General features: G+C 50.5%; 2 protein-coding genes across 4 annotated transcripts in view; both read right to left on the minus strand.

Moving 5' to 3' along the window:
* Positions 1-18,611, minus strand: part of BATF (basic leucine zipper ATF-like transcription factor) — a 38,156-nt gene extending 19,545 nt beyond the window's left edge. Inside the window, exon 1 of the mRNA XM_074542600.1 lies at positions 18,494-18,611. The gene's annotated coding sequence lies outside the window, so the exon portion shown is untranslated. The remainder of the gene's footprint in view (positions 1-18,493) is intronic.
* The window catches only part of JDP2 (Jun dimerization protein 2), a 46,620-nt gene continuing 20,100 nt past the window's right edge, over positions 1,471-27,990 (minus strand). The window contains exons 1-4 of one of the 3 annotated variants that reach the window (XM_014268128.3): positions 19,934-21,472; positions 7,642-7,865; positions 3,089-3,193; positions 1,471-2,255 (exon numbers count right to left, since the gene is read on the minus strand). In XM_014268128.3, coding sequence (XP_014123603.2) covers positions 2,070-2,255; positions 3,089-3,193; positions 7,642-7,865; positions 19,934-19,964 — 546 coding nt within the window. In that variant the 5' untranslated portion in view covers positions 19,965-21,472 and the 3' untranslated portion in view covers positions 1,471-2,069. Of the gene's footprint in view, positions 2,256-3,088; positions 3,194-7,641; positions 7,866-18,493; positions 18,635-19,933; positions 21,473-27,990 lie in introns of those variants that run through there. The other 2 variants (XM_014268131.3, XM_074542599.1) reach the window with 2 other exon arrangements.

The raw sequence follows: 27,990 nt of genomic DNA on the forward strand, positions 1-27,990 counted from the left end.
ACAGGAACCACGAGGGGTTTGCAGTACACAGAGATGGAACTTTGCACTGCACAGAGATGGAACCTTTTCTGTTCAACAGTCACAGGCTGTAGCATAAAGGGGAAGAGGCCCAAACCCTCTACTTTAACTTTATTGTTTTACAGCCCAAACAAGTTACCTGAAAAATAAATGCCCTAAACTTTGAGTGTCAAACGCCTTGGTACTGACTGCAATAAAGCAGAAGGTTGTTCGGGTGGCAGAATCAGGGAGTGGACTGGGTTAGGAAGGACCTTAAAGATAATCTCATTCCAACCCTGGGCCTTGCTAGGATTCAGTTCCAAGCCTTGGCTGGAATAGCTGAGCATTAAACTGATTTAAATACATCACTCTTCTGCTGCTTCCTTTGCTAGCTGCTTCTAGCATGCTGGGTTTCAAATGGCACCTTTTATTTCTCTTCCAAGCCAGCTGTTTCCATAGAAGAAATTTTTACTGCAATGTGGCTATTCATCAGAGAAAGGCCATCACCTGCACCCACAGCACTGCCGCTGGAGTGGAGATGAGCACACAGGCTATCCAGGTGAGCAAAAAGTACAAGATGCCTCTGGACAAGATGCCTGGATCATCTGGTACCCCCAAGGAGCTCCCACTGACCACCAAAGAGGGAAATTATTACCATGTACACTTTGCAGAGGGAAATAAAGAGAAAAGACAAGGAGGCCCATCTTTTCAGCAGAGCTTAATGAAAGGCAGAGGTATCACATGTTTCAAAGAATGAAGATTGGCTCCTGACAGCAGCTGAGGAATGGGTCAGATCTTTGCCATGAACTCCACAATCTGGGCAGAAGGAAGCACAAAGGCACATAAAGGGAACACCAGCACAAGGACATCGTGACAGCTCCCCTGTCTCTTTCTCATCCCTGAAATGAGTTCAAATTGCTGTATTTGGGACTGAAACACAAAGGACCAGTTAAGGATGACATGGTCTCCCTCTCCTTTTCCAAGTGGCAAGCCATGCCTACCTACCCTCTTTGGTGCAGCACTGAGCCACTTCTTGCTTGACAATAGTCAGAGCTGCCTCCAAGGTTGCCAGCCTTCTAGGGTGAATTCTCCTGGCCCACAGCTGCTAACACAATCATCACAAGAGCTCTGGGATCTGCTCCACTGTGCCACTCAGCCAGGACCCCACTGCTGCAGCAGTGCTGAGCCAAACAGAGCCACAGGAGGACAGCGTACGCAAAGGTAACATTTACTGAGAGATACAGAACTGAGTATTATGAAGGACATACATGGATGGAGAGGGCAGCGACACCACTGCAGAGGGCAGCCTGCACCCCCTTCCCAGCATGCCAGGAAAGGAGCTGGATGCTACCAGACAAGTAACACAATGGAGATAACTGTGGCATATGTGTTTGTAACAAACAGACCATTATAACATACATTTCTATGGGATCACATCTAGTGATTATATAAATCCATATAGAGATCACTGTATAAAAACTTTGTAAAAAATACTTTAAAAAAGTGTAAAAATGTGCATTCAAAAGCACGGCCGACACAGACAGCTGGGCTGTAAACATTATACTGAGTGTGCTTGTGGGGGGCGCCTGCGCCACCGAGCCCCAACAGGCCTGCCCACCAGATGGGGCTGCATCAAGTGTTTGTGGTTCTTGGGTTTGGGTTTCCCTCTGGAGCGTGGCAGGAGCAGCAGCAGCCTCTGGGCAGGGCGCTGGTGGGCACTGCCCAGCTGCCACTCCTCAGCCCCTGCTACCCACGGGCTGCCTGCTCCTTGCAGGACACGCTGTGGCTTTGTGGGTCCCAGGGCTGAGAGCAGGCTGAAGGGCTGTGATGATGTATCACGGGGAGGCTGCCCTCGCTGGCACCACCAGCCCTGCTCCCAGGTTCAGCCTCAGAGTACATGGTTGGCAGGTTCCTGATCTTCTCTGTTCCCATGTTTGGTCCATAGTTCCCAAAGAAGCCCACTGGGTCCTGGCTGCACCAGGCCTGGGTGCACAGTTCTTCATACAGTACATACATTAGAGACCCTGGAAGACCCTGTGCCACTGTCTCCTCCTCGTGGTCCTGTGCCACCTTCACTTCTTCTCTAGCTGCTCCAGCAGTGGGTTGGCTTCGCTCTCGGGCGTCTTGATGCTGTCTGTCCGCACGATGCAGGTGGGACGGTGCCGGTTCAGCATCAGGATGAGCTGCTGCCTCTCCTGTTTCAGCTCTTCTATCTGGGCCTTCAGCTCAGCATTCATGAGCTCTAGACGCTCAGACTCCTAGCAGGACAGGAACACAACCGCATGTGACTTTATCTAGCAGGACAAGACACAAGAAACAATTTGGCCAACATGCCACCTCTGCTCGGTGCTGCTCCTCAGCCCCTGCAGCAGGGGAGCAGGCTGAAGACCTGCCAAGGCATCACATCCCTCCAGGCAGTTCATCCCCAGCCCTGCTGCCTTGTGCTTGGCACTTTCTGCCATCACAGAGAAACACACAGCCACCACCTGGGGCAGGTCTCTTCTGCCCCCCAGCAAAACCTGTGCCCGGCTGCTTTCCGTGCTCTGGTAAGGTGTTTGGGGACAAACTCATGCTTAAGTTTTCACCCAGCCCATCTGTAAGCATCTGCCCTTGTGAAATGACTCCTTTCAAGCTGTGTCATCTGCCCGTATCTCACCACTGTCTGCAGAAAAACAGCAAGGTGCTGTGACAGTTTTTCTGCCCTGGGGCTAGAGGTGGAGTGGGCATCTGACCTCTGAGTGGGAAAATCTTTAGGACTTCGGTCAAGGGGTCAGCACACTGCCAGCCCCTGTCCTGTGCCACACTCATATGGGTGTTCCTGCTGCAGCACTGAGGCAGAGACATTATTCTTCCTCTCTCACCACAAGCCCAGAGCCAACCTCCAGCCCTGGTACCAGGGGTAAGCTCTGCCTGGACACGTACATGGCCACCACCTTCACAGCCTCACCAAAAGCAGGGGCTGTATTTTCCCAGACAAAGGCACTGCAGCAAGGGATGGCAGAGGGGAAGCTCAGGAGGCAATGCTTCCTGCAGCTGGAGCACTGTTCTAGGGAGGTCCCTGCTGTGCCCTGGGACAGACTGGGGCACCCACCCGCTGCAGGAACTCCGTCCTCTCCTTCTTCTTGTTACGACATCGTGCTGCCGCTACTTTGTTTTTCTCCCGGCGCCTTTTCCTCCTCTCTTCTTCCTCATCCAGCTATAACAAGACAGAGAAACCCAGATCAGAGCCAGCAGATGTGGGCTGGGGCAGGAGGTAGGGGTGAGCACGTGGCAGCCCCAGCCATGGCAGGGCAATGTGGCAGCCACCTGGTCAGGGGCCACCAGCAACATGACTCAATCCTCATGGAACCAGGTATGCTGCTGCTACAGCCTCTACCTCCACTTTGTGGGAACACAGAGAGGGACACCTGTACCCACAGCTGAGGACATGGCTGGTAGGGGACAGACAGCCCTTCACAGGGCTGCTCCCTCCCTGAGAGAGGGAAGTGATAGAGAATAGAGCTCCCTCCTTGTTTCTACAAGGTGGTTTGTCACACAGACATCTACAGGCACAGTTCTGTGAGCACAGACATTGAAAGCATCGCACACACAGCCAAGGACAAGAGGCAGAAAAACCCAGAACATACCCCAGCTGGGCCTGCCCCATTCCAGTATCTGGGACTGTCTGAGTCACAGGGCCACCACAGTAAGGTGGGAACAGGTCCTGCATCCCCTGTGAGGGGGCAGGACACAGCAGTACCTGCACTGTTTGCCATGACTCAGTTCTCTGTGCTCTTTGACTCAAACCACACAGGCCAAGCCAATAGGCCCTATGGGTCAGAAAACCATAATCAAAGCATTTACTGATTTATGCTGCAAAGCCTGTGTAAATGGCCTATGGCATGCCTACATCCAGGAACCCAAACTAGCTCCTTCAAGAAAAACCTGAGTGCTGGAAAGCCATGCAAAGTCAGGTTATACTTTGCAGCATGGATAGAGAAGAAAAGGTCCCCAGTGCCTTCATCCATATTTGTCCTGGGTCTCTGAAATTTGAGGTGTCAGACTGAACTGTCTCATTCCTATCGATGATACCACAGGAACACCCCACATGCAGACACACCAGCAGTGCCTGATGGCAATGAATGCTGCAGGGCCCATCCTCCACAGCAGACTGTGCACACTGCTAACAGTCACCAACTCCAAAACCCACTAATCCAAACATCCCAGCGTGATGCACAAACAAGGACTGGACGAAATGTGGACTCAGCAGAGGCAGGGTGAAGGGGTGGCTTAAGCAAGCTGCATGTCCAATACACAGCACACAGCACGCTGTAGAAAGCAATGTCTGAGCTTTACAGCACTAACAGTTCTGCATCTTTTCTACCTTGCTTTGCAAGCACTATACCACAGTTGCTATTTCAGCTGGGGTGAGAATATTAAGCAAAGCCAGCACAAGCTATGCACAGACTTCCATAATGCCAGGCTGCCACGTAGTGTCCTGGGACACCAATGTACCACACCTGGCAGAGCTGCAATGGGAACTGCACTGATACCCCCAAGTCCAGTCAGAAATGGACAGCGCACACTGCACCCACATAAATTAGATGTGACAGGTTAGCAGGAGTAATCTGGAAGGCACTAACTTTACATTCCACTGCCAGGTCTTACAAAAGTTGCTGACAGAAATGAAGAGGAGGTGGACATCAGGGTAGATGCAATTCCCCTCTGCACATTTACCAACTACTCATCTACCCCTAAGACAGCTTCCTGGTCTGTTAGTTCCAGGATTACTAGGAGGGTGCATAGAGATCTCTTGTGCTCACAGTTCCAAAGCTCAAAAAACACCCCCAAACTTTGCGTCAGAAGTACATCTTGGGGCCTAACAGCAACTGGAAGAGCAACCAGCAACTGCACCAGCCCTGGAAACTGCCTGACATTTCCATGCCCTCTTGGTCCATTCAACAAGAATTACAGAATAAATGACCTGTCTTTGACCCTGCCTCCACCCCACAGAGGGCCCAGCAAAGGTCTGTGTCCTTTAGATGGAATACAGATGCCCAAGGAAGGTGGCTCAACACAGACAGAAGAAGTTTGAACCCTCGGCTCTGCTTTTGGAGCACAGCTCCTGTAGCTTCATAGAAAATACAAACGTTTGGATGAGATCTTAAATATCAACCCCACTGCCACAGGCAGGGACACTTTCCAGTGCAGCAGTTGCTAAAAACCCTGTCCAGCCTGGTCTTGAAGACTTCCAGCTATAAGGAATCCACAAATTCTCAGTGCAGAGAAGTTCTCTTTTCCACAGAGCAGGTTTTCCCTATCTGCTTCTGCTTGATTTGTTCAAAAAGGTGACATGGCCCTAGTGCTGAGGGTTAGGACATTATTCAGAGGCACATGGGACAGTGATGATGTGTCACCCAACAGCACATCCCAGCAGTTGATCTCCAGGAGATGGATCCCTGTGGGCAGAAGTCCCTGTGGGGATGCCTCCTGAACTGCTTCAGTCAGCAGCCTCAGAGCCTGAGGGGATCATCTGCCTGAGGGGCAGGGCTCAGTGCCAGAGGAGCACCCCAGGTGGGATTCAGTGGTGGAGGAGGCCAGCAGCATCTGTGTACACCTGTCCAAGAGGAGAGCAGCTTTCCCACTGGGGCTGTCCATCACCCTGCAGAGAAGCTGGGTGGGTTTTGTGTGTGTCCCCAGGCACAAAGACCCCAATGCCAGGAGATGCTGGTGTCCCCAGCAGGGCAGAGAGAGCTGTCTTGGCCAGGCTCATGGCAGGCAGCCTGTCCTGCCAGGCACCACAGAGTGGCACACCAGCACCCAGCATTCCTGGGCTCCAGCACCCTGCAGGAGGAAAGCAGCTGCAGGCTGCATTGCAAAACCATGCGTGGGCAGCTTCTTGGTTACTTATGGGATAAGCAGCTACTGCTACAGCTCCCTCAGGCTTTTGCTGCAAAGCCTTGCCAAGGGCAGCTCCATTTGCTGCCTTCAACTCCTCAGCTTCATGGGCCATGCAGGGGAGGAACGAGCTGCATGGAAGGCAGCTGAGCAAGGGCTGGCAGCGGGTTTTCTCTTAGCTTTCCTCCACATGCTGCCTCAACAGCTGGCTCAGAGGACACTCAGCAATTCCAGTACCTGCTGTGGGGCAGAACTGCCCTGTCCCTGTCACACAGATGCCAGTGACATCACATACCCATGCCCACAAAAAGCAAAAGCAGCGGTTGCAGAGCCAGCTCAGAGGTGCCTAAAGGAAAGGAGCTGGGCCTGGGAAGACAGCATAGCCACAGAGTCACCCTCTTTCTTCCCCTACCCATGAAGCAAGGCAGGCACTGCAGACCATTTGCTGCATTAACACCCAGGCCAAAAGCTTGGAAGAGAATTTGGCTTCAGCCGCAAATCCATGACTGCTTTGCCCATAGAGGAACCAAAGCCATCAGCATGCCCAGGGCCTCAAAATGGCATCCCTGAGAATCCTAGCCTCAGCTCTTCCCACTGCAGAGCTGTCCAGTCCTTCCCAGGCAACCTCCAGGCTGCACAAGCTGACTGGACACTCTCTTGGGCACAGAGCTTCTGTGCAAGGTGCTCAGATGAGCTACATCATACCAGTTCTACCCACAGGAGTCCACCTCAAATGGCTTGGGGGAAAGAACAGGGATGTTCTGCACAGGTGCCTGTTGCTGAGCTTCTGCTTAAAAAATGGGCTAAATCAAGTGTCAGCACCATTTGGAGAGCAGGTTGCCCCCTGGAATTCCTATTTTACTCCTTTCAGCTCACAGCTCATCACAGGCAGCTTTTCACATCATCCAGCACCTCCTTGCTCACGCTGCCAGAGAACACACATCACCCCATCCTCATATGGCATCATCTGAGGTAACCTCTCCCAGAGCAAATGCTCTGTTCAGAAGGCTGTTCATTGGACCTTCTAACAGCAGCCAGCACCCTTGCCACCACAGGACCTCTGGAATGGTGCATTCCCACCTCCATCTTCAGGCAGTGGGAGGTGCAAACACTCACCACCAGCTCAGCCAGAGTCAAAGAGTGGACAACCAACACAGGGGACATAAGGAAAACACTGTCCAAGCATCTCCCTGGTCCCTTCAGTCTGGTTCTGACATGGCAGCCTGTGGTACCAAGCAGAAACCACCCACCTTCCCCACCTCAGGAAATTCGAGGTGAAGCCAGGGCCCACCCCAAGCAATGGGGCAGGGGCACCCGCAGCACAGGCTGAGCCACTGCTCCACACACTCCATTCCTGCTGGAGAGGCAACACCAATGCCAGAAGCACCAAGGGCTTGTTGACATGGTTGACAGGCTGTGTGACTTCTACTCTGGGTGCATGTCCCAGCCTAGGGACATGTTGGCTGCAGCAGACCCCACTCCACATGCAGGGTTTGAGTTCAAATGGCTGCCAGTTGCTGCACTGGACCAGATCTGGGATGCTGAGGCCACCACTGCCAGCCAGGGGCAGGAAATCAGGCAGGGAGGAGCGGCAGCTAGTGGAGCAGCTGCCAACATGCATGCACATCACGCACATCACCAAACAGGGAGCTTATAAAACACACTGGTCACTGCTAGCACAGCCAGGCACAGGCAGGAGGGAAACCCAGGCAAACGCAGACACCAGCCCTGCAGGGCCACCTGCAGCCAGCAGCCCCCAATACTCACCTCACTTTTGACAGGCTGGGGTCTCTTGCCAAGCTTCACCTCCAAGAACTGGAGCGGCGAGATCATGGCGCCGATGTTGCGGATGTCGGCGCACTTGAGCTCCTCGGCGGTCAGGGCCGCGCCCGGCAGCCCCGTGAGCGGGCCCAGCCCAGGCAGCGCTCCAGCCGTCAGCGACGGGTCGGGGATCTGCCCTGGCATCATAGCAGGGGACACGGCTTCCTGGGCTGCAGGGGCACAGACACATCCCATTACAACCAGTGACAGGGCCTCGTGACACAGCTCAGGACTAACTCACCCTACAGTCCCGTCACCTACAGGGGTGTGAATCAAGGCAGACATTCTTCCCCGGGAAGGGCAAAGGCAGAGAATAAGCAGAATCTGTATTATAGAAACCAAAATATATGAATCCTGCCAGGAAGAATAGGCTGCTGGGGTGTAGATCAGGAAGGGAAGACACCTGAGAGGCAAAGCACCAGAAGAACAGGAGCTGGCTGCAATGACAGTGATGTGATGCCATGGACACCTTTCTCTGGAGAACAGCAGATCAAGGTTTGCTTTTAGCCAAATTTTGATTAATGAATGTGTGGATTATTAGTACAAGAAGAAAATGGCACAAATAGGACCATAATATGCCCTAGGCTGGATTCCCTCCAGGCACGCTCAGCCACTGGTCAGGGCTGGAACACAGCACACAAAGACCACAGATAAAACTGCAAGAAAAAATACCCGCCACTGTACAAACATCTCTCAGCACAGACATGAGGAAACAAAGGCTGGAGGGGAAGGGAAATGGTGCAAGGTTCAAAAGTCCTCTTCTATCATCAAAGAAAAATAGTGAGAATAGGATCAATGCAAACTTCAGCAAGTCACTTATAGGGAGGTGAAAGGGAGTTATTGATAACTATGAAGAACAAGCAGCAAAGATACAATAAAATTAAACCTAAAATGGGAAGTCCATAGAGCTGGAGCTGCTACATCAGTCCAAAAGCCATTGGAGCAGATGGTTGTTGGCTGCAATGCAGGTACATCCCTGCTGTGTAACTGGCCTGGGACACTCACAAGCTACCTACTTACAACATTCACTGCTGTCCACACAGCTGCCATTTGCCCCTCTTCTCAACCACATATCCCAGTGTGTGTGCACTGCTCTCCTTGCTCTGCCCATCCAGAGAAGTCCCAGCACACTGTAGGAGCCTCCAGGCACCCACCCCGTTCTGCCCCTGAGCAGGAGGCACCAACACAGCAGGGAAAAGAACCAGCAATGTCAAGAGAGAAACAGAACAAAGGAGTGGACACAAAATCCCAGTGTGCAGCTTCCTGCAACCACAAGAGCCAGTCAGAAGGCAGGATTCAACAAACAGCTGGGGAAACTCATGGAGGCCCTCACAGCACCAAGTGTCAGAGAAAGGAGGAGCATTAAATGAGGGACAACAGGCACTTGCCCTGCTCTTTCCAAAGCACCCACTCTCACCTGCTGAGGGACCAGGTAACAGGAGATACAGACTTTTGGCCCAGGCAGTAGAGCCGTGCAGACTCACACACACACACAAGTAGCCAAGCAGCTACCACAGCTGCTCAGCATTTGCCATCCTGGGGTGACAAATCTATGCCAGTACCAGGCTGAAGACTTGAGTGAAGCTGCATGTGAGATAGAACTGCTGGATCACAGAATCACAGAACAGCTGAGGCTGGGAGGGATCTCTGGAGATTGCCTGGTCCAACTGCCCTGCTCAGGTGGCCTCAGTGAATGCAGGCTGAAAAGGGTTAATCATGACAAACACAGAAGTTAAGGATTTCTTGGCACTGGCACATCCCTTTTTCCCATGAGATTATTTAATATATTTGTTAATGTGAAGGAACCAGAGATAAGCAGCAGAAGGAAAGGAAAAACAAGCATAGAGGCCAGTCAAGGGCAGAGAGGCTAATGCAAGCTCCACAGCATCCAGCACGGGTGCTGTGCAAGCTGTATTGGTGTGACAGACAGAATGATTTGCAGCAGAGAGTGCCTACAACCTGCAATGTGCTGTGAGCTGTCAAACAGTCTAATCTGCCAATGAAGAGGTCCTGGTGTCAGCATGAGATGTCCCCTGGCAGGGTTTGCTCAGCTGTGACCAAGAAGACTTGGGAAAGAGCAGGGAAAGCAGATGCAGCAAGACAGAAACCATAAAGAGGAATCAAGCCCTCTGCTCCAGTCATCCTTTAGGAGACAGAAAGGGGAGAGCAAGGCAGTGTTCAGCAATGCTGGGAGCACTGCTGCGGGGAGAGGAAGCTGGGCAGGGAGGAGGTGATCTGCATAAGGTCATTAAAGCCTGAAGAGAAGACAGGAAAGACAGACAAGCAACTTCACAAGAGAAGAGATACTCTCTGATGAAATGGACTTCTGCCCATTTGGTGACAGAAAAGAAAGAGAAAATACTTGATAATGATACTTGACCTCAAATAAGACTACAAGTCAACTCCTTGAGACTTCAAGGACCTAAACTGATGCAAAGTATTCATTCTTCCACAGAAATCTCTGAACTAGAAAAATGTAGTTCCACATCTGCAGTGGAATTTTGTACTGGAATCTGCACCAACATCTTGTAAGGTGCCCGGAGGTGCCCAATGCAGCTGGGCTCTGAAGCTGCAGGCTATCTCCCTCCCCCTTCTTTTCAGGCCTACACAGGGCTGAGATGCTCCACTGCTCCAGAAATAAGTACCAGCACACCCTTAGGCTGCACTCCAGACAGGAAAACACAAGTTATTTAGGGAGTGGGTCTAAATCCCTGCCACCTTCCTCAGAGATCATCCCTCTCCAGCAGGAAGGCACCAGGTCAATGAGGTGGATGACAGAGGGGAGGTGAATCCAGAGGCTCTTCCCAGGAGCCCCTGCCACAGGACAGAGCTGTATGGGGTTAAATCCAGCCTACCATTTTGGGATAGCTGCATACACTGCAGAGCTGGCCATTTCCCTGATGCTGCCACCCAGGTGACATGCTGTGGCACTGGGGAAGACACCTGCCAACAGCAGCACAGCCCAAGTCAGCAACCCCACAGATGTCCATCCCCAGCTTGAACAGCTTATGTCAAAATTTAAAAAAATAAAATTAGAAAAATAAACAATAGCAAAAGTATATGAGCATCCACTTGAAGTCTCTCACAGACTGATTTGGGGCCCTGACCCACCCTTTCACAGGCTTCAGCATGAGAATTGACTTGAACCCAGCACTGGACACCAAAATCCATTCTGGACTTGGAGGACTTGGTTTTAATTTATTCATAAAATGACAGAATATGCTGAGCTGGAGGGACCCAGATCATCGAGTCCAGCTCCTGACACTGCACAGGATAGCCCAAGAGTCACACCATGTGCCTTAGACTGCTGTCCAGACTCTGACTGAACTCTGTTAGGCTTGGTTCTGTGACCTCTTCCTTGGGGAGCCTGTTCTAGCACCCAGCCACCCTCTGGATGAAAAACCTTTTTCTGATATCCAACCTAAACCTCCCCTGCCTCAGCTTCATGCCATTTCCTCGAGTTCTGTCACTAGTCACAAGAGTACCTGCCCCTGCTCTTCCCCTCACAAGGAAGTTGCAGACTGCAGTGAGGTCTCCCTTCAGTCGCTTCTTCTGCAGGCTGAACAGACCCAGTGCCCTCAGCCACTCCTCACACAGTTTCCCCTCCAGGCCTTCACCATCCTCATGGCCCTCCTTTGGATGCCCTCCAATGGCTTCATCTCTTTTCTATATTGTGGTGCCCAAAACTGCTCACAGCATTCAAGGTGAGGCCACATGTGTGTGGAGCAGAGCAGGACAATCCCCTCCCTTGACTGGCTGGCCATGCTGTGATTCATTTTCTTCCACCATGACATGCAGTTGACAGCACCCAGGATAGACAGTCCAGGTCCTCAGGCAGACAGAATATGGGGTCACTGCAATGTATGAAATAAGGAGCAAGGAGAAATCCATGCTTCAGACTGTGGGCCAACCTGACCACTCAGCCCCCTCCCCATGCACTCAGCTAATGAGCTGAGAACTAGGTAGAAAAGAAGGGAAGTGTCTTCTACAGGTGAGAGCTTGCTCAGGGGCCAGAAAGCTCAGGAGCACATTGAGAACTGCCAAGAGTCAAGCTGAAGAAGAATGTAACACCATTCCCAGCAGGGCTATAACCATGGAAATAAACAGGAATGAGGAGAGGTGCCATCCCTCTCTGCAGAGCAGGGTGCAGTAACAGATCATCTCCCCAGTTCCTGAGGGCCCTCAGCCCCAGGCACTGTCACTCCTGCTGATTGGAAGGACTTGAACAAACTCCAAGTTTGTTCCATTCCTTTGCTTCTTCCTAATGTAAGCACAACTTTCTTTTCACCCCAAGCCCCAGATACTTTCCCATTCTTTTCTGGTGAGTGACAGAGGTAAGTAGTACTTTGATCATGTGAAAAAGCCAGAGTATGGAATTCTATTTAACACTTCAGTCTTCCTCCCAAAGCTGTTATCCTGGCCGACATGGACATGCCTACCCATAGCTCCAGCATACTGGTACCATGTTCACATGGAAGGGCAGAACTTTAAAGTTCAGGATCTGAGTTTGACCTTTAAGTTGCAGCTCTTCAACAGCCACATCTGGCTGGATGGGGTGAATACAGCTGGTGCCAATTTTAATTAGTTTCTGGATATTCCCTTGCAGCATTTGCTATTTCTAAGGCACATGAACCAACTCACCTCTGTATTCATTCACTTTCTAACACAGTGCTTTAGATGGGATTCCTATTATATTTTTTTCTTTTCAGAGCTGATAAATAACACAGCCTTTTTCCCTCAATGCCAGGTGGTCTTTCAACATCTCCTTACATGAGCTTGGCAATGTCATATCTTCGGTACAACCTAGCTTTCTGGTGTCCTACATCGAACCACACAATTCCTTTGTATGCATTGTATCAGCTATGCTTTTGCACATAATGAAGCCAATAGCAACACATCAAGGGGAAAGAGAATGTGCAATCTTGCACAAGACCATTGGATCAGCATGACACCAGCTTCTTGAGTTTACATTCACCATTACTCTGCCTTCTGCACCAACACTATTCATCATTTTGTGCCACGACATCAAGGTGCTCCAGATGGAATTAGGAGACAGAGAAGGCTTTCTTACAACTTCAGTTCAATAATGAGTACCTTATACCATTCATTGCTCTGTTCAGCAACCATCTTTGCAGCAAAAATCTGGTCAAAATTAAGTTTTTATTTCCTTAGCTTTGCCTCTACACTCCCTTGTTCTGGTTAAAATGCTGTAACACAAGACTCGACCTCTTGCCGAAATGTCTGTAAACCCTCCTGATAATTGCAGCAACTTTTGCATCCTTGCTTTGGCACTGTTCTTCCTGTGGCTTCAATCAACTCAGTTATTTTATCAGCAGTCTCATACTCAAAAAGCTGACAGCAGTACAGCTTTCTTTGTTCACCTTGGTTTTGCTGCATCTTTCCCACCAGTTTCAAGTGTTTGTGTGCTTTGTTCCCCAATTATGTCCCTATGGTCAACAGTCTGTGACATGGTTGATTTAATATTTCTTAAAGGCAGCACCCATTATTCTTAGTTTTGTTCCTACTGCCAGAGTCTGTTATCTTCTGGAAACCACAGCCTAGAGGGAAGAAGCTTTACCAAGTTGTTTCTGTCCCATACAGTTGCTCAGCTTCCTCAGTGACCCTGCCCCCACATACCTTTCTATTCTTTCTCCTGCAGTTCTAATCTTCATGTTCTTGGGCCTTTTTTTTTTTTTTTCAAATGGGTTGGGTTTTTCCTCTTCCTATACTGATTTAGTTGCTGCTTTTTCAGGGGACTCTTTGTTTGGGTTTGTGTTTGTTGTTTTTTTTAAAGCAGCTGGTGTTTGCACAGCAGTTACAGCATAAATCTAACATGTATAGGCATAATTTGTATAACCCAGGGGCTTGTGCTCCACTTGCTAGCCTGTATTCACACCCCTCCTGCCACCTCTTCACTGCTATTCTTACCCAGACTAAAACTGGCACAGGAATGCCTACCTGTATTGAAATCATGCATTCAATTCCCTGTACATAGACTGCCTCAGTTTGTATCCATCATCCTATTCATCCAGAGGTGTTGTTAGTTTCTTTATAAACCAAATGCAGCTGCTACTGTTGTACCATGAGCATCATCCTGCAGAGATGACCATGACATCCCAAAGCAGGCTCTGACAGTCACACTTCAATTTAACTTGCTATTACTGCCTTATCTCTGGTGTCAGCTTCCTTGGTGAGAGTAAGGGCTATTTGCAGCCTTATTATCAGTTTTGCTGTCTATAATACAATCACAGTTTCTTCCAACATAAGCTATTTCACATGTGCTGACATTTATAATGGTTGATCCAAGTACTCTTCTGATGCTCAGAGAGCCAGTCTAGCATCTAATACTGCCAGCCAGCAGATTCTGACACTCTGTACCTGCCAGCATGTTTCTCTTTTACCCATGTTAAGCACTGCACTGGGGCACAGTCTGTCCTACCAGTCCTTCTCCATGCTGCCTGCAGAATAAAGGCCATGCCTGCCTGTTATTCTCTCACAGGCTCAGCCTGGGTGCCTGCCATTACTTGTCAGCTGCCACGCATCAGAGCACTGCTGGAGTCTGTGAGCCCCACACAAGCAATCTTTGAACTCTTCATCAGTGTGTTAGCACCTAGCACAACATTGCCATTTGTGTGTGCTGTCTTGGGGCACAGTAACTGGCCTTTCATCTTCTCCTGGCCAACAGGGAACAATAATTCTGATCTGGAGATCAGAAGCAGCACTGCCAGCATATAGTTCCTTAGATTCTACTCTGCTTTGCTGCCATTTTTAAACTTTTTTTTTAGCTCCTGGCTATCAAGCTACCTCAGTCTGTATGTCATACATTGAATCTATCTAGCTCCTTCTGTGAGCAGAAGGATGATTTATAGGAAAGCCCTTTCCTGACATGCCCAACTTCTCATGAACCAAGAATGTAACTTCCTAAACAAAGACAGGGCAGTTGGCTACTACTCTTTCTCTGAAGCTCTGAGCCACTTGCTTTTTTCCATCTGGACTCTTCTGAGAAGACTGCAGAGTGCTGATGGTCTGAAGCCTACAGACTCTTCTTCCACTTCCACTTCAAGGTTCAGGCCCCAGTGGGAACAGATGAAGGCAGAAAGATACTACCCCACATTCCCAGTGCCACAAGTACCTTCCCATGCAATTAGAGCTTTCTTCTGCTATCTAAAACATGAGAGTCTCCCATTGCCACACAATTCTATCTGCTCTAGATGTATTTAATTTTGAGTAGCACCTTACAGTCATACCTTCTGGCCAGCTGCTTCTGTTCTGCACTGTTAAAAGCAGAAACTTGCAGGGCCAGTGCCAAGCACCACAGTGATCAAAGTTATTTGCCAAACACCAGAACACAGCAGCAGACAAGCCCTTTTGGGGTAACCAGTCTTTTCAGGTCCCCATGCAGTAGCTCTGGCAAACATGGACTATAACAACAGCCATGGTGCATTCATTCATTCAGTTGCTGTACCTGTTGATGCCAAGGAACCCACCACCTAGAGCACACTGAAAAGCTGCAGTGACACCAATTGGGATAAAAACGTGTATGTCTCTCCTAACATGACTTACTGTTTTATAGCATCACAGCAATTCCCCTTGTTGAAAGGCCAGGTAAAGGCATGCTCACAGCATGGCCCATCAAGAGCACTGAGGCAGAGCACACCACCTCAGAATGCAGGACACTGCAGTGCCCTCACACCCCATTTCCATCCCAGGAGGGAGAGAGACAGCTCCTACAACCAGGTTCGAGGATTGCAGGTCCAAAGACATCTGTGCCCTTCCCACAGACACTCTGAGCTGCCATTCCTGCTGTTCCTTTCCTCCCACAGGCAACCCCACGTGGTGAAGAGTTGCAGGGCTTGTGAACACCCATACATGTAACCTCCCACCCCTAGTTCAGAGTGAGTGGGGGCCACAACACTGAACAGAAGAAGAATCTATGAAGAACTGTTCCTCAGGAGGTGGAATTCTAAACCTACTTCATGAGTGGGAACATTCTGGCTCAGTCCTGCACTTCTAGCTGGCAGGAGGATCATCCGAGTCATTGACAGACAGAGGGCTATGAGAAGCTTTCTAAAAACAGGAATGCAAAGAGCCCTGCTGCCCTCCCTCCTCTTTTCCATCAGGGAAGCTCAGAGCTTCCTACATGTGCACACGGGGCAGCCCAGAGCAGACAGCACCTCCTTGGCAGAAATGCCATTTTGCAGCCCTTGTCCAGCTGCCTTGTCTCACCATTAGGCCTCCACACCTGCCTGTCTAATGCTTTGACTTCTTGTCCCTTTTGTGAGAAGGGGGGCTGCTGGTTCTCCAGTCCTCAGCCTTAGAGATAATCTCTATTTGCCATTAGCAAAGCAGTCAGCTCACAGCCCTTCCTCCCTGAGCGTTTTCCTCCATACCTTCACAGGGCAGCAAAAAGCTCCAGTTTAGCTGCTCCCACCACTGCAATGCAGCGATTGACTTCCAAGCAACCTGTGACAGCAGGGTTTTGTACAGCACCTACCACAGCAAGGCTCCCCTACTGCCATAGTTAGTGCAATAACTGCAAAAAATGTCATTAATTATCACAGTATTATTAAGATTGCAATTAATTATTTGAGGTTGCACCACCCACTGGACAGCAGTGCAGAGCAGGAAGGTAAAAGTTAGCCTATTTGTACCTGAAGCAGCTCAAAGGGATTTCAGAAGGAAGGAATATCCTGGTCTGAGAAAACCTCAGTCTCTGAGCTGCAGCCCAACAACTGACTTGTTGAAATCACCAAGGACCTTCCATAACCACATGTGGTCAGGGCTAGAACCTTCAAGAAGACAATCCTGCTCCAGCACAATGCTCTGCCCGCAGGGACCAAGGACAGCCTCAGAGATGACAGCCCCCACACCCCCTACAAACTCCTCAAAATTATGCCTTAAATACCAGGGTCATCCACAAAGACCTCTAATCCATATAAAGACCAGCTCTGGCTAGTTTGCAGCAACACTGCTCAGCTCAGAGGCCCGTATGTGCCTCCAGCTCTCTGTCTGCATGTTAAAATAGCCTGCAATGTTTGGATTGACACTCTGGACAGTCCAAGCAACTGAGAAATGCAGCCAAAGACAGATGGCATCAGGTTTGCAGTGCCCCCTCCTTGCTGCACGGCACTGCAGGACATTCACACATGCTGGCAAGGGGTTCCACGCCTCACCATGGCTCTGCCTCCCTTGCTCTTGGGGCCAGGCCCACTAGGAACAGCCACTGCAGTGAAAAGAGCCTCTTACAGCTTCACATTCAAGGCACTGCATGCTGCCAAGAACCTGGCCCGGGCAATGCAGCTGAAGCAGCAAACACTAGCACAGGGAAGGAGACCACAGAACAGATGCTCAGTGCTCCTTGAGCAGTTGGACACACTGCTCAGATGGACAGGGCAGGAGGAGGCAAGAGGTCTGAGGGAGTATTTACTCTTCCTTGGCAAGGAATGTAGCACAGGGACCTCTGCATCCTGTAAGGAGGGAAATAACTGTGAAGATGCAGGGAAAGCGTCCATAGGCATCTCAATGAGGAAGCAGAGGCAATAATCTGCACACTAATTCAGCAGATTTTGTTAATTCCCCAGACACCAGGGGCAACCAATTGCTGCATGATCCAGTAATGATGTGGATGGCAGCTCCAGCACCCACACACTCATCCCCTAGATGGGCAGGATTTTGCATTTTTAAATCGCTAGGACTAATACTAGGAATCTGAATTCCAAAGACTGCCATTCACAGATGCCCTCACACAAGCTTTTAGCAACAAATTCCCAGGGCATACTCTGTCAAGGGAGCCTCCAGACATAGATTTTTATGCAAGTTTTCCCAAAACTAGCTAAAAAATCCTGGTTTGAGCTGCAGAAGCATTTGCTTCTGCTGAGCTCTTGGAGTCCAAGCACACACACACGCACACACACTCACAGTTTGGCAGTGGTTGTGTTCCAGGGCTGGTAATGCAAGCCATGGAGCAGGCTGCCAAGACAAGCAAGAGAACGAGCCAGGCCCTGTTTCATTGGCCACCATACGCTGCATATGGCCCTGGAACCAGCCAGCACAGTGTTCTCACCCTCCTTGAAGGCATAGGAGACCCTGTGTTTTCAAATACACCTCCACAGGGCCTTCATTAAAGGAAAATGGAAACATAATGTGGCTCTCGCTCCCCTGGTATTTCTCCCTTTCCCCCAATTTGCTCTCAAACCTATTTCCCTTCCATGGAAAAAAGAAAAGTGCCTCCTGGAGCAGAGCGTGCAAAAGAATGCAACTTCCATTCAACTCCATGCCTGACTGCTAAAGCGGACTTGGGACCGCGCGGCGGGGGCACCTCCAGGGCCCCTTTCCTTCCCCGGGCCTCCCGGCCAGGAGACACGGCTGGCGACAGCGGGGCCGGCAGCGGCGGGGACCCGCGCCCCTCACCTGAGCGCCCGGCCGGCAGGTGAAGGCAGGGAGGCAGCGGCGCCCTCGGAGCGGGGGAGGCCGCCCCCGCCGCCCCGCAGCTCCCCGGTGCGGCAGCAGCCCCGAGCCCGGCACCTCCAGCCCCGCGCGTTGCGGGGGCAGCGGCCCGGCATGAGCCGCCCATGCGGCGGTGCCCGCCCCCGCGCAGGGTGTCCCCGCATCTCCGCCGTGCGCCCGACCGCCCGGACAGCGGCACCCTGCCCGAGCCGCGGGACACGGGATGCTCCGCCGGGCGCCCCCACTCCAGCCCCCGCTGCTGTCCGCCACCCCCGCGGAGCCCCGCGCCGCCGCCCGCCCCTGCCGCAGTCCCGGCCCGCCCGGCGCGTCCCCCGCCCGCGCCCGTACCCACCGTGCAGGGCGAGCGCGCTGCCGGGGTGCCCGCGGGGCCCGGCCGTAGGGGCCGGGCGCGGGCTGCAGGCTCAGCCCCGCCGCCTCCGCCGCTGCCCCGACCCCCGGGCCCCGCCGGGTGCCGATGTGGGTGCCGGCCGCCGCCGGGGCGCCTCGGCCCGCCACCGCCCGCCGCCCCGGTGCGCGCCTCCCGCAGGCTGTGGCAGGCGGCGGGGTGGGTTGCATCAGCCCCGGTTATATAGCGGCCCCTGGGCTGCGGGGAGGGGTCGGGAATGCGGAACCGGCCGGGCTGCCAGCGCCACACGTCAGGGAGGGCGGGGGAGCGGAGCCGCGGGGCGGGGAGCGCCGCGCAGGGGTGGGACCAGCCGGGGCACCCCGACATCCCGCACCTCGGCATCCCGCACCCCACGGCCAGGCATCTCCGCGTCCTGCACCCCGGGACTCCGCACCCGCCACCCCTCGGCCACCCTCTGCCCTCGCAGCCAGCATCCCCGCACGCTCCCGCAGCTCCTGACCCCTCCGCACCACGGCGCCCCCGGACCTCGCACCCCGACCCGGGTGCGCGTCTTCCCCGCGCTCCTATTGCGCCCCTCCGCACACTCTCCGCTTCCCTCTCTCGCACACCTGGACACCGTCCCGGGCAGCCGTGCTCGAGCTAGCCCGATTTGTGCGGAGCCTCCGCTCCTCAGTCCCGAGAAAGGAGGCAAAGGACCAGAGAGGCTATCCAGGGCTCCACAGCATCAAGCACATCTCACCCAGGGCAGCAAAGGCACAGGGGCAGGCAGGGCTGCAGGGTCACTCCACTGGCCCGTGGGGGGCAAGAACTCTCTCATCTCACCCTCCCCCAGCCTGGCCGGCTCATGCCCCACACAACACTGGCTCCCTTATACAAGGGCAGAGGGCTGTCAGCCCCAGCTCCACCACTTCCTTGACTCTTGGCCTGGAGAGTAACCAGGGGGAAGGAGAGGGGTTCAAGACGCCTCTTCCCAGCTGTTTTGCTTTCTTACCATCAATGGGACATCAGGATGGGACATTGCCTGAAGCACAGGCACACCCATGGTGCCCAGTGTTCCAGCACCTTGATGTTGGATGGGGATCATGGAGCAGGTGACAGAATGGGGCCTTCCTGATAACTGATTTGTGTTTGTTTCTTTCCTCTTTCTCTCTAATATTGGCCTCTTCCTAGCTGCATCAGCCAAACTCTTCTGGGAAAGCAAAGCTTTGCACAGCTGGAAGACCATGCTGGATCTGCCACAGGTACTGGATGCTCCAGGGCGGTTGCTCCTACAGCATTTCAGGACAAAAAGGCTCCCATTCCTTTGGAAAGACAGCATTCTAAGAGTAGTTAACAAAACCACCAGGCTGAGCAGCACTACCAGCTAAGTGACAGTGTCACCTCTCTGACCCACCTAACACCACAGAGAGGCATCATCCACCCTACCTCGTTTTCCTTCCCCTGACTTGTCAGTCATTGCTTCTTTTCAGCATTCACCAATTTAATTTCTTTTCACAACTGAGGATTCACATTATTCATCATCTACAAGGTCTTGCCATCAGCACTTCCAGCCTCGTCCTCTTCATCTGTACCTCAGCAAGAGAAAGAGAATTCAGTTGGAAATATCTGAGACTGAGCAGGAACGTGGGATCAGAAATGCTGTGTTCAGAATAGGATATAACTGCCCAAGCTGTCCTACAGAAATAGCTAACATCTTGGCTTGGCAGGACACTGCACATGTATCTTCATTAGTAATCTCATGCTGTTGTTCTTTTGTTTGTTTGTTTTGTTTTCAGAGAGGCAGAATACTTTTTATACAATTTTGCATACAACCCCAATATTTCCTTAATCTTGGCACCTCATCTTGGGGGAAAGGAGAAATGTCAGCCAAGATATATTTTTTTCCATATGCATTCCTTCCAGCATCAGATAGGACAGACTTTTCTATTGCCTTAAGCTCCAGGTATCCCAGTGGGGTTGACAAACAACATCTCTCTCTAGCAAATCAGACAAGTTGCCTTCAGGGCATGGCAGCTTGCTCACAACTGCTGTATCCTGAGGGAAGGGAAGAGGACAAACCAGAGGGATTTCAGAAGAGGCTGATGACCTGGTTGAGCAAGGTCCAGTCCAGCACACAGTTCCTCCTGCAGCCTTTCCCTACCCTGGGGAAGGTGGGAAAGTGCCATTTCCCCTTCTTTGCAGGGGGTTGGAAGAAGGAGAGCTCTCCCTGCTCTGTCTTCCACTGTTTTTGCCTTTTTATTTCCCTTTCACTGCTGGGCAGAGCTGGGAGATCTCATTGCAACACAGACATTTATTGCCCCAGCCTTGAGTGTTGGCCCTTACTCTCCCAGCCAGCCTCCAAAGGACGGGAACAGCGATCCAACATCCTCTGTCTGCTGCACTTGCAGCATGTTTGCAGTACTGATTTCAAGACTGTGCAGACGAAGGCTGGGAAATGGGAAGGAGAGCCCATCAGCCTACAATTTTTTTTCCTTCCCTGCTTCCCCACTGCAGGTCCTGGAGGCAGCTGAACCTCCATTATTATAATAATGCAAGTTAGTCCCAACTGGGACTTACTTAACTTACCTATTGAAGAGCTAGTTCCAGGGAAGCAATCCTTGCCTGGGACAGTGCTTACGTACATGTTTAAAGGGACAAACTTGCATCATTCTCCCTTGACTTGGGAACTCTTGTCTCACAGGGGAATTTTCCCTGCTCTTGCAGCCGCCTGTGCTTGAACTGTTCTTTTCCCAAGCTGGGTTTTGCCTCATGTAAACACCAAATATGTTTACTTTTCAGATAGTTTCACTTTGGCTAGAAAAGATGTAACAATTAATTGAGAATTTGTGGCTTCAGTGGGTAAAAGTGAACAAAAAAGTCACCTACAACAGTCTATTTGCTGAATGATGCAGATAAACACGTCTGGCCCTACCAGGGCTGGTCAGTCTTGCCACTGCAGTGGAAACATGTGCTGACAAAGACAAATTAATCAAATGTGAATGGCAACATTTGCAATGGAGACAGGAGCTGTTGAGAAAAAAAGCAAAAGTTCCACTGCACAGAACATAAAAAGCCGCCAGTACCTTACTGCTTGGCAGATGGCTTTCTCTTCAGATGAAAGGGATGATTTGCATATTTTTGTCCAAAATAAAGTGTGTGGAAGGTGAAGACTCATGGACGTGGAAACACAGCCCCTGCAACACAACATGGGGCCAGAAAGTTATCAGGAACAGAGAGAACTCTAGAGCAAAACAGAGCTGCAGCAGCCCAGAAGTTTGACTACAAAGGGGCTGCTCTCAGTCCTCAGGAAGTCTTTGCTTTTGGCCTGCCAGCTTGCATTCCTCTGCCTTCTCCACACGGATGAACTGTGCTGCTCATCGGCTGCATTTAGGCCTCAGCCAGGACACCCAAAACAGCTCCACAACCACCCCTGTTCTTCCACCCTCTTCTGCATTGTCTGGGGGCCCTCTCACAGCTGGAGTGGACATGGCCCTCCCAGACCCCTGTCTTCTGAAGGTGGGCAGGGGAGGCAGAGTCAGTTCTGGTCCCTCCTGCCAGGTTTCTCTCTCGAACCTGTTACAGCCCTGTCTGAACACAGCCACAGGAGCCACAGCATGGGCAAGGCTCCTGAGGGTCCTTGACATTTAATGTGCCCTGTCCAAGTGCACTGAGAGCATATTTAGGCCCCAGCAATGGTAGTCCTCTGCACTCTCCTGATGCCACTGTCAGTAGAGATGAGCTCACAGTAACCTCCCTGAGATATTCTTAGCCAGGAAGCAAAAGATACACCAGACCTAAACATCTCTGTTGCATGACCAAGCACAGTTCTATGTGCTTGAAATTAATCAATATTCTAAGTCTAATCAGAATGTTAGCCATTCCAGTCCACCCTTCTGCAATCTCTTGAGTGCTGACTAGCACAACATGCATGTGGGACATGCCTGGCAGATACAAAGCCATATTGATGTCCTACATGTAAAATTCTCTCTGGCATTGCCTCTCAGTGCAGGCTGACAGGGTTAATGATCCCCTCCCACCCACTGAGGCTGAGAGAGCTGTGCTGTGTCTCTGTCTAACTGGGATTCCTCAGACCTGCTGCTTGCTCACACAATTGCCATCCAACATTTGCTATATAAAACAGCGCATTTCACCTGTTACCCACCAACTTTAATTATCCAAATCCCCATGAATCTGCTTCCCTTTTCCCTGATCTTTGTTTGCAGTATTAGTATGCAATCCTGATGGCCAGTTCTGAAAACCATTCACTGAAGGATGTGACCTAGGACTCATACATTCAAACTCCTGTAAGCCACAGTACAATACCTATCTGCAGAAAGAAAGAGCTTCACCCTGCAGGAGAGAATGCTAGTGGTACAAGACATAGCTGCCATTTGACCACCTCTGGCTACATGTCACACCACCCCCTGGCCACAACTCAGTTCTGATTTAACTGTTTCCTTCATTAATCCCTAACTCATTTCTAGTCTTATAAAAAAACAACCCCTTACTTCCAGTCATTTTTCAGAATTGGGTGGAGAAAAGAAAAATCACACAAGCAGTAGGAGTGAGAGGATGGTAAATCGCCCCTAAGTCACTGAGGGAAAGCAGCTGTGTCTGGGCTGGTGGCAGTGCTAAGGTCTGAGTGGTCACTACCACAGTCATCAGACAGTGCCACACAGGCTGATGGGCTGAGTGATCTCCACCTTGCTTGTTTATGAAAACAGGACTGATTAGATCAGATACCAGGGTTGGAAAATGCTGTGCAAGAGCTTGTCTCTGACAGTGCTTGATCCTTAAGTGAAATAATCTTTATGTTGGACAGTTGTGGAATAACCTCTTCAAAAAGGAATTTCTTTCTTATCTTTGTCAGTTAGACATTGGTCTAAACTTTGAAATATATATGTCTCCTTAAAAAGTTACAGTTCTATCTAATACATATCCCTTCCCCATTTATCCTCCCTGTAAACTGGTGTTATATTCCTTGCAGTCCCTGCTCATGTGGAAGGAGTTTCATCTTTTTAGTAACTTTCTTTATCTGACTTTATTTCCCCTATTTTCCCCAGCATGGGTGATGAGAAGCATACAGAGTATTCCAGCTGGAGGTCTATCCCAAATTCACTACTGAATGTTTCCTTTCCACTATAAAGCCACCCTTGCACGGCTCCCAGAGGCAGGCTGCTCTGAGCCTTCAGGGCCCACAGTTTCTGCTCTGCACTATTTCAGCAGGGCCAGCACAAATCACCTGGTGGCCACTTAGCCTCATCAAGAAGGTCCTGTGAAAGACAGTGCTCCTAGCTTTTGGAAAACCCACGTCCTGCTGTTATTTCCTACAGCAGGAAACATTCCATAACTTCTAGCAGCTCCAGGAGTATGATTTTCCTTAGCAGAGAATCTGAACTGTAAATTTCTTGCTGCAATGTAGCCAGCCAGGTACATGGAGGGCCTGCAGACCCATAATGAACATCTAGCAATTTGCTTGGGATGGAAACAAGACCTAAGTCTGCAATTCCTTAGCTCTGTCTGCCTTACCCCATTGCTGCACATTCTCTAGCACTCTGCTCCTCAGGTGTTTGTGCCCAGTCCTGAGGACTGCTGTTTTTTAAGACACCACCCTTGCTTTTGAAGTTCTCACCGCCTGAAGGTTCCTTCTCTGTAGCAACTGAAAAGCACTACTAGGGAGATTTGTCTCTTTTCCTTTTAGGTGTAGGAATTACTTAGCTTCTCTGCAGTGTCTCAAGCTTCCTTAGCTACTCTCCTTTCTTCCCTGTTCCCAAAATGTGTCAGTCCTCTCACAGGCTTCCTACTTTCAATAGGCTGAATGAAGATCCTATAATTTTTACTGGGTCTTTGTGCTTTGCATTGTCTCCCTACCTGCCAGGTTCACATCTAACATATTCCCTACTGCAGCCTGTGCATCTACTGGCTGCTTTAGACTTAAACATTCACTTTCTGAAGGCTCTCTCATGCCTTGTGTCCTTGAGGGATCTGGGGCAGGGAGAAGCAGGGGCTCCTTGCCTTCCTCTGGATATCTTTGTCCATGGCAATAGTATTATTAATAAAAGAACCAATGAAAAAGATCTGATATTTATCCAAAACTCTTTCTCTCCTCAGTGCCCCCTATCCTCCTTCCCCATTTCATTTCTCCACCATCTCTTCCTCACCCTGCTCCCCTGAACACTTTGCTTTCTCACTTTTCTGGCTTTCTTCATTCCCCCCCCCACCCGCCTTGTACTCCCTCCTTCTTTCACTGCCTCTCTCCTTCCCTCCCTCTTCTTGGCTCAGTACTCAAAATCCCTGCCCATAGCGACGAAAGGAAAAACAACAACACAACACTCCAGCCTGAGGAGGCCAGAGCACGGGATTCCTTCCGAGAAAACTCAGAAACCAGGGAAAGGAGGGAAAGCAAACAGTGAGACCAGGAAGAAATCTGAAGAAAGCATGGATATTTCAAGGGGGAGGGATGAGCTGGTATCTCAGGGAAACTTGGTGGGGTTTGAGACAAACACAGAGACACACGATCATAGGTCCAACCCAAACACAGAAGAGCAAGTTCTGCTTTCTGGGGAAGGAGCTGGGTCAGGAAGCCCAGTTCACACAGAGAGAACCCTAGTATACAGCTATGCATTGGACAGAGATAACTGTACAGATGGGAGAAACCAAAAATTGCTCTAGGGACTTGCTCTAGGGAGTGGATGGGCCAATGCCCTGAGGACAAGCAGGAGAAATCCCTGCAGTGGAAGTAGAAGGGCTGACTTCCCCAGGGATATTGGGAATTCTTCCTACCAAAGGCAGAATGTGGTCCTGGGGCTGAAGAGTTAATACCCCACAGGAGGGCCCTGGGGAATCCACTGTAAATAGGTGTGGTTTTCCCTGAAACTCCAAGAGGCATTTTCTTTCTGTACCAGTCTGGACAGGTGAGAAATCGGAAGAAGTTGGAGCCTGTGCTTCCCACTAACACAAAGCAGGGCTGTTAGTACAGGTCTCACTGTTTGTTTGCACACTCCAGCCTGGCCGCTTAACTCTGTAGTAGCCAGTGCCAGGAATCTCTGGCAGTCAGCACGGTGGTCCCCCAGGTACAAGCACCTGTCTGTTAATGGAAAGCCACAGATTAATGGAGCAGCACAAGGATCCTTAGTCAGTTACCCACTGTAGAAAGGATAAGTTCAGTGATAAGCAAAAGAGCCAGACAGGGCATGTGCAGGAAAGTATCAGAAGCAACTCTCTTCCCTTCTCCTCCTCCAGTGTCTCACAGGCTGCACCCATACTCCAGTGATGCTCTTGGCCTCCTGCCTGGCCTCATCACCCCCAGCTGCCCGCCCCAGGGCCCAGCCTGGCCCTCCCCGAGCCACATCTCCACACTGAACTAGAGCAATTCTCTTTCTTTCCGCAGTCCAACCTCCTTTCTTGACCTGGCTCTGTAGCCTGTCTGCTGCTAGGCAAGAACCAATTTTCAATCTACTCTGCTCCATTTTCCATTTTTAATGCAGAATATTTGAACCTGGAGGATAATTTTCCCTTTTTCAAATGAATTTTTAACATAGCTGTTTCCCAGAAAGGTAGAACTAGAAGAGACACCAAATCACTAAATCCAGCCATAGGAACTAACTTATATAATTCCCTTCGTAAACTAACCAGGCTCAATCTTGAAACCAATTGGAATTTTGCTCTCCCTGTCCTCACTAGAAAGCTGCCCAAAGATGTTACTACTTGGAAAGGAAAAAATATTCTGTTACACTCCATCCTAAATTTGCTCAGGCAAGGAAAGACAGCACTCATGCAGCAAAGTACTGGGTAGGACATAAGCCTCAGAACAGAATTCAAACTAATCAGACTGAATCACAAAGAATAGCACTGAGGAATGAAAGCAGAACTGTTTGCAAAGCAATTAATCTTGGGCTTGGAAGTGCTGATTCTCCCAGCCATTTCAGATCCTGAAGGCTCCTCAATCCTGTAGAGTCCCCACATCTCTTCCATTCTCCAAGTGCATATTAGGGCCATGACACCACTGAGTCTCTGGACCACCGGCTCCTTTGGAAGGTGCTTCCAAGCAAAGCATTTAAATTAATATCTACCCTCCATGCAGTTCCCTGAGCCCTGCCTAGCACAGCTGCTGCACAGCTGCAGCTTCAGCCCAGGAGAACTGCAGGAAAGGAGAATGCTGGTGCCCACAGAGAGTAGAAGGTGTATATTGTCCAAAGTTCAAACAGTAAAATGAGGTTGCAGAGGGTCAAATGCTTAAGGATAGTTACTACAAAGCCCTGGGAAACAGAAACTGCAGGTATTGAACTTTCCTTCTGTCCCCTGATGCTAGACACTACTGAAGTAAGTGAGAAGGTTGGGGTTCTTTTTTACTTTTTGGTCAAATTCCATTTGCAAGAAGCCAAAATAGTGATGCAAGACACAAAGGCATGTCATATCCCAGCAGAAACATGGCTCCCCAGCTTATATGGGTAGATGCAGCCGGGCCACAGATACTTGCACTGAATCAGAGATTCCTGTCATCCAACTGTGGATGAGGAAAATGGGAAACACAACAGAAGAGATGGGGTAGCCATCTGCTCCTCTCCCTTGATTGTGCTGTGAAACTGTAGGCTCTGTTTGGGATAAACCAGCACTTATTTCCAAGGCAACAAATTGCAGTATCATAAACAACAGAGGACCAGAAGATGCCTGCAGGTTGGAAGCTGAGAGAAAGATCATCCTTCACGAAAGCAAAGGTGGGCTGATGAGGCAGGACTCCGAGCTCTTGCCCAGGGTGATGTTTTTGCCAGTGTCACCATCTGAAACCTCTTCCCTGCTCCTCCCAAGCACAAGGCACCCTGACCATGTAGTACATCTGGATGTTGTCACAGCTGCAGAGGGGCTAGGTTGCCTTCCATCTTTGTGAGTATCTTTATCTACAACCTGACTGAAGGAACAGCCATAAAAATCAGAGATGCAGAGCATCCTTCTGGTGCCCTGGGTCTAGAGCTACAAGTCACAGCAGAGGGGTTGCTGGGACAAAACCCATGCATTCTGCTGCCCCTCCATGTGACAAGTGCTCAGGCCCAAGCAGGGGATCATAAAGCTGGCTCTGATGGTCTGATACAAAGAAGACACAGCTGGACAATTATAGGCTAAGGCCCAAAGAGGCACAAGATAAACATAAGCAAAACACATTAGATTACCATGACTTGTAGGATTGTCCCCTCTCCCATGTGGTGATCCTTATGGAGCATAGCTCCCTAACTTACATAGAAAACTAAGTGCACTTGAACGTAGGGGAATCCAAGATGAAGAAAAGCTGGAGAAATAAAATTACAGCAGAAAGATAAGCCTTCTTTAAGGAAGGAATGAGGCTGAGCAGGAGGAGCAGGAGTGACAGACATAAGCAACCAATTCAGGTAAGCCATTGAGTGCTAAGAGAAGAAGAGCACACACAATTCAGGAGAAAAGAGACCAAAATAAAGCCCCACAGAAGAGCACACACAATTCAGGAGAAAAGAGACCAAAATAAAGCCCCA

This window comes from Zonotrichia albicollis, chromosome 6 (genome assembly GCF_047830755.1).
Source record: "Zonotrichia albicollis isolate bZonAlb1 chromosome 6, bZonAlb1.hap1, whole genome shotgun sequence".
Classification (NCBI taxonomy): domain Eukaryota; kingdom Metazoa; phylum Chordata; class Aves; order Passeriformes; family Passerellidae; genus Zonotrichia; species Zonotrichia albicollis.